The sequence below is a fragment of the Tamandua tetradactyla genome, chromosome 11 (assembly GCF_023851605.1).
Source record: "Tamandua tetradactyla isolate mTamTet1 chromosome 11, mTamTet1.pri, whole genome shotgun sequence".
NCBI classification, from domain to species: Eukaryota; Metazoa; Chordata; class Mammalia; order Pilosa; family Myrmecophagidae; genus Tamandua; species Tamandua tetradactyla.
The window spans coordinates 79,243,677-79,250,630 of NC_135337.1; the positions used below are offsets into that span (position 1 = coordinate 79,243,677).

Genomic DNA, 6,954 nt, shown 5'->3' on the forward strand with positions numbered 1-6,954 from the left:
TGAATGCTTTCTAGGTGAGGGCCTTTACATGCCTCATTGTCTACTCCTTGCAGCAACCCGGCAGGACAGGGGCTAGGAATATCCCCATTTTACAGACGAGGAGGCTGAGGCCCGTGGTACCTGGCAGAGCGGGAGAACAGAAACAGGTTCCAAACACCAGCAGAGGTGTACACCCCTGGACCAACCCCATTGGGATTCTTGGGGTTGGATCTGCTGCTCTCAGGGAAAAGGGCTGGGTGGGGGGATGGGCAGAGGAGGAAAGGAGAGAGATTTCCCAGGCTCATTGGAAGGTATGCCACTGGGTCTGTTCTCCCAGACTTCCAGGGCATTGAGCACAGAGTTGAGTCCCAGGGTTGAAGGAATGACCAGGACAAAAGCATGGTTTCCACTGTCCTGGAGCTCGCAGCCCAGAGGAATAGATGGATGCATAAGCACGATGACCAGAGCTGTGATGGCAGGGGCACAGGCAGCTGAGGGAGCCTGGGGGAGGACTAGGGAGGAGGGAAATCACGGGAAACTTCCTGGAGGCAGCAGTGCTAACACTGAGACCCACAAGATGGAACCCGCAGTGGAGTGAAGAATGAGGGAAGGCAGCTTTTCTGCTGCTGGCAACAAAGGTCAGTGCAAAATCCCGAGATACGATGAAGATGCAAATAGTTCAGCTCAGTATAGCAAAGCCTGGGGCAGGAAGGCATGTGGAGCAGCTCACTCAGTGCCCAGAATGCCAAGAGCTTTCCCAACTCACTTTAATCACCCCAAACTCCTAGACCCCCATCCTGCCTGCTGTCATCCCCGATAAACACTTTCGGAACAGGAATCTGGAAAATATAAGAACCATCCTGGCTTACTACACACCCTGGATAAGTGCTTGTAATGTTATCCAAGTCCTATCTGAGAACTTTCTGTGATCTAGAATGTTCTAGGCCTGTGCTGTCCAATGCAGTAGCTGTAAGCCACATGTTGCTGCTGCATACATGAAATGAAGCTGGCGTGATTGAGGAACTGAATTTTGTTTTCATCTCATTTTAATCGAAATAGCCATGCATGCCTAACAGCTACTACACTTGGCAGTGCAATCAAGAGTTCTCAATCAGCAGAAGACAAAACAAAGGGTCAGAGAATTGCTATCTCATGCTCAGGGGGACAGACAGAGCTGGATTCTGGGATCCTGTGCCCTGACTACCCTTGGCAAGGTGAATGCAGGGAACTGTTTGGTCCTGGGCTTATGGAGAGAAAGAGTTTCCCACCAGCTCAAGGAAATGACATTTACACCTGGGATGTCCAATATGGTACCCACATGCCCTGCGGTGGTTTGGAGCTGTTCCAGAAAAGGCCATGCTTTTTAATCCATTCCTGTTGTGGGTGCAGACCTGTTGTGGGTGAGTCCTTTTGGTTAGGTTATTTCAATTGAGATATAACCCAGCCCATTCAAAATGGGTCTCAATCCTTTTACTGGAGTCCTTTATGAGAGGATAAAGGACACACAGAAAAAGGCCAGAGAGCTCTAAGGAGCCCCAGAGAAGCTGAGAGACAAGGATATACCCACAAAAGCTAAGAGAGGAAACCACTGAAGACAGAAGCTGAAAGCAATGACACCTGGGACAAAGGACCAGCAGACGCCGACCATGTGCCTTCCCATGTGACAGAAGTGTCCCAGATGCCGACAGCCTTCAGAGAAAGTATCAGAGAAGGTATACTTTAATTTGGACATTTTTCATGGCCTTAGAACTGTGAATTTGTAAACCAATAAATCCCCATCATAAAGGCCAATCCATTTCTGGTATATTGCATTCTGGCAGCTTTAGTAAACCAAAACAAGCCCCATGGGGCTACTCAAAGGTAAATTAATTAAAGTTAAATAAAATTAAAACTTCAGTTCTTCTATCCCACTGGCCACCTTTCAAGGGCTCAGCAGCTGCACGAGGCTGGTGTCTCCCAAGCTGGATAGCTTAGGTGTAAAACATCTCCAACACAGGACGTTTTCTTAGACACACAGGATGCCAGGAACGGGTGGCAAGTCCTGGGCTTGTTCCAACAACTTTGAGCTGCAGGTCCCATTAATTAGCCCATTTTACAGATGGGGAGGAGTGAGGCAGTTAGTGCTGTAGAGAAAGCTGGAGGCATGATGGTAAATTCTGTGTGCCGACATGGCTCAGTCATGTTGTCCAGTTGTTGGGTCAAAGGCCAGCCTCGCTGTTGCATGGGGGTATTTCATAGGTGGGATTAACGTCTACAGTCCCTTGACTTTAAGTAAAAGAGATGCCCCTTCTCAGTATGGGTGGGCCTCATCCAGTCGGGTGGAGGGAGAACCGAGGGCTCTGGGAATCAGAAGGAATTCTGCCTCAAGACTGCACCCTCTGAGTTCCGAGCCTGAGGAACAGGACTCCAAACTTTATTACTTTTACTGGAATTTCCAGCCTTGGGCCTGCCCAACAAATTTGGATTCACCAGTCCCAAAGATCTGTGAGCCAATTCCCTGTGATAAATCTATCATCTGTCTGTCTGTCTGTCTGTCTGTCCATCCAGCCAGCCATTGCATCCATCATCTATCTATTCATCAATGAACCTATTTATCAACCCATTCATCCATCATCTATCTAGTTTATCCATCCATCCATCTTTCCAACCATCCATCATCTATCTAACCTATCTATTCATCTATCTCGCCATCCATCCATCCATCCACCCTTCTATCTATCACCTATCTATTTATTCATCCATCCGTCTAGCCATCCCATCCACCCGTCTTCTATTATCGTTATCTCCTCTGTTGCTTCAGTCTCTGGACAGCCCTGATACAAGAGGTGGGCCCCCAAACTGGGCCACAAAGGACACAGAGGCCAGGCTGCGGAGACTGATTCACGTTAGTTTGGGAAAAATCAGCTGGAAAACGTGGGGACCCAAGGGAGAGCGGGAAAGTCAGGGGAGGAGGGCGATGTCCGCCTGAGGTCCTGGTTGGGCAGGGAAGGGGAAGTGAGCTGTTAAGAAGCAGGTGTGGAGAGCGCAGTCCACTAGAACGCCACACCCTGCAGCCTTGCAACACTAAGACACACTCACCATCAACACACACTCAAGTATGCATGATCCAGCCACACACGTGTACATGCACACATGCACACCTTCAGACCAGGGGGCCTGCCACAAGCTGAGATGTCCATGCACAGGCAGACACTCATGCACACTCATGGGCACACACAGACAGGCCCACATACACACAAGGGCTGCATGCCCTGAGATGCCTATTTCAGCACACAGATGCACTCAGACACATCAGACACATCACACACACACAGAGACACACACACACACACACACACAGAGGTATCTATTCGTGACAGCGCTCACCCCCCACGCTCTGCCTCCGAACCACAGCCCGCAATGCAAAGCATAGACGCATCAGATCTCTGGGCAGGGGCACGCCTACCCCTGGACGGTCACCCCAGCACATGCACGTGAATAAGAGGGGGGCTGCCACCTCTCGTGCCATCATTGAAATTCCGGTTGCCAAGACTTCAACCCCGAAGTCTGCCCACTTCCGTGCAGCCTGGGAGCACCAGAATCTCACGGGAGCCGGGGGTGCAGGGAAAGCCACTTGCCTTCCCTCCGGAGCCTCTCTTCCTCCGACAGTCAGTCACCTCCTTCTCCAAGGAAACCACCGGAAGGAAGCCCGGCTCTGTGCAAGCGGCGCAAAGAGCCTGGGGCCGCCCAGCCGGCTGACCCTCTGCTCTCCATCCCCACGCCCCTTCCGGAGTCCCCAGGCCCCGGAGGCCACGCGTCCACCCCGGGGGTGGTCTCAGCCGCTCCTCACGCTGGAGATGCTGGACAGGGGCTCCCGCATCCGGAAGCTGAGCGAGCGGGAGCCGCGGAAGCTGTCCCTCGGCCTCAGCGAGCTGTCGGTGGTGGAGGCGCCCGACTGGGCCTCGGCGGCCCGGACCAGGCAGTCCCCGGGGCCTCGCAGGCCAAGCCGGAGGCAGCAGCAGCACACGAAGCCGAGCACGGCCCGGCACACCTCCCGGCTGCGGAAGGCGTAGATGACGGGGTTGACGGCTGAGTTGAGTACGGCGAGCGTCAGGATCCAGTCCATGCCGCGGAGGTACTCCTGGGCCCAGACGTTGGAGCCGAAGATGTCGGCCAGCAGCAGGCCGAACAGGGGCCCCCAGCACACCACGAAGGCCCCCAGGATGATGAGCACCGTCTTGAGCAGCCGGCGGGTCTTGCGGCCGGCGGGGGACCGCGGGACCTTCCTCCCCGTGGCCTGCACCACCCGGAAGATGGCGCCGTACAGCGCCAAGATGGCGGCCAAGATGGCGGCGAAGACCACCACGCAGAAGAGGACATACCCCTTGGAGTAAAGCGGCAGGAGGCTGGAGCAGCTCTGGAAGCTGCACACGCAGTTCCAGCCGAGCAGGGGCAGCAGCCCGAGCAGCGCGGCGAGCAGCCAGCACAGGCCGATGAAGCCGTACACGCGGCCCGTCTTGGCGGCCCTGCTCTCGGCCATGGGCCGCACCATGGTGGCGAAGCGCTCGCCGGCCGTGAAGAGCAGGCTGAAGGTGGAGGCCGCCAGCGCCATGAAGAGCAGGCCCTCGCGCAGGAACCACTGGGAGGGCGCCAGGCGGAAGGTGCGGCCCCCTGACAGCAGGACGTTGGCCAGGTAGGCCGAGCCCGTGAGCAGGTCGCTGAGCGTGATGTTGACAAGGCAGTAGTAGACCCAGCGGCGTGACCGCATGCGCGTCACGATGGCCACCAGGACCAGGAGGTTCTCCAGCACCACCAGGCAGCTGGCGGCCACGAAGAGGCCCCGGAGGGCCCCCAGGCCGCCATCCTCGGGCGCCCCGCGCCAGGCCAGGCGGCCCGAGTGGTTGTAGTGCAGCACGATGAGCCGGCTGTGCCCGCTGGCCGCCAGCTGCTGGCACGACTCCAGGGCCGCGGCCGCCGGGGACTCCGTGGCGTTCATCGCCGTCCCCGGGGCAGACTGAGGCCCCCGGTGGCTGGGCCCGGGGCAGGGTGGAGCCCGCTCGCCTTGCCCAGTGTTGGTTTCCTGTTGTTTGACATTTCCTGTTATGCTCAAGGTACCCCCAGGGTGGGGGTGAGGCCGGGGGCAGGGAGGTGCCGGCCTGCCAACCGTCGCCTCGCCACTGGGCTGGGGGGAGGAAGCCGCGGCCTCCAGGGAGGACCCCCGTTACGCCCGCCCCGGCTGCCCCCTTCTGGGTCCCCAGAGGCTGTCGAGGAGGGAGCGGGGAGTCCCCAGAATTGGCCCCCCCCCCCGGCGCGGTGCCTGGAACTCTCACCCCTCCGTGCCGGCGCAGGAGCTCGGCCCTCCAGGACCTATCGGCCCCACCGCTTCTAGATGCGTGCCGGGTACACAGTAGGTGCTTAATAGATGTTGGTAGGGCAGATGGCTGCACCTGCGCCCATGAGCCCCTCTTTGGGTACCTTGTCTAAGGTGCTGACTTACCCCCTGGACTCACGGCAAGGGAGCCCTGCCTGACTCCTCTTATGTTCACCTACAGAAGGGAAAACTGAGGCCAAGAGAGGCAGTGTCAGCTATGCCATGTCCCATGGGGAGCTCTTAAGCAGGTGCTCGCACAGTGGGAGAGGGGGTCATTCCAGAAGGGTTCTCCCCTCTCACACACAGGCTCTGGGCTTTGGGCTTATCTCATCTACCTCTTCTCCTTCCTCTTATCCTCCCCCAGGGGTGATGGGTTCCGAGGGAAAGTGAGGGTGAGACTGGCTGCCACCTCTCTGTCCCACCCCCCCACCCCCGTGCCTGGTTCAAACTGAGATGGCGGAGGGTCTGGAGCAGGGTGGGAGTACAGGGGGGAAAACAGGAGGCGGGGTGGGGGACGAGGAGGCCTGCACTGGGCAATCTGAGGGGGTGGACATGGCCCTGCTCTAGAGGGTCTGAGCAGGGAGACAAGTGACCGTTATCAAAAGGTGACAGAGGGCAGGGTCTCTGTCTTTCCCTCACCAGTGACTGCCGCATGGGGTGCAGTAGTTTGAAAATGGGCCAGCCCCACCATGCCTCTCGGTTGTTCCCCCCACCTTCCTCTCACCCCCCAGCCCCCCAGGAGGATACCACCAACCATGGAGGAGGGTCTTGCAGGGCCCCCACCTGCCGCCCTGCCCCTCCCCCACCCAGGACCCTTGGACCCAGAGCCTTCCAGGATGATGGTGCCCCTTGGCTATTGGGAGGTGGGGTGGCACCAGGCCGCCAGTGGGTGTCCATGAGGGTGCAGGTGCCCCCATGAGGGGCAGGGTGGGCAGCAGACGGGCCTGAGGGCAGCGTAATATCTGGGACCCTGACTGTGACCCCTCCCATTCTTTTCTGTTCATTCCTAGGGCAGGGCAGTGGCTACTGGGAAGGCCGTAGCTCCTGGGGATGTCGTCACTGGTGGTGACTAGGCAGAAAGGGATCTGACAGAGACAAGTGGCCGTGTGTGAGGCCAGGAGGGACAAATGGCTAAGTCTTGACCAGGCACCAGGGACACCTGGCAGGCACTCCACAGGGAGACTCACTGCTGTTCCCAGGCTCGTTCCCAACCCCAGACTGACTCTCAATTCTGGACTGAACCCTTATCCCAGGCTGAACCGTTGCTGAGCCCCCATCCTAGATGACTACCAATTCTGGACTGAGCCTCAATCCCAGGCTTGACCCTGACCCTGACTGAGCCCCAACCCTGGACTGAGCCTTGATCCTAGGCAGAACCCTGACCCTGAATGAACCTAACCCTAGACTGAGTCCCAATTTAGGACTGAGCCCTTATCCCAGGCTGGACCTATACTGAACTCACATCCTGGATGAGTACTGATTCTGGACTGAGCTCTGATCCTAGGCTGGACCCTGACTCCAGACCCAGATTACAAACTCAGGACTAAAGTCAAATGCCGTGGGAGAGCAGAGTTCGGCTTAACTGTTCCACAATTACTTCAACCAAGAGCCATCTGCCTCCTGTG

At 57.4% G+C, this 6,954-nt stretch overlaps 1 protein-coding gene across 1 annotated transcript; it reads right to left on the bottom strand.

Annotated features, from left to right (window-relative positions):
- Positions 1–497: 497 nt before the first annotated feature.
- Positions 498–5,281, bottom strand: S1PR4 (sphingosine-1-phosphate receptor 4). The gene has a single exon (XM_077121199.1). The coding sequence runs from the start codon at positions 4,952–4,954 to the stop codon at positions 3,794–3,796; it is 1,161 nt and encodes a 386-aa protein (XP_076977314.1). The 5' UTR covers positions 4,955–5,281; the 3' UTR covers positions 498–3,793.
- Positions 5,282–6,954: the final 1,673 nt, after the last annotated feature.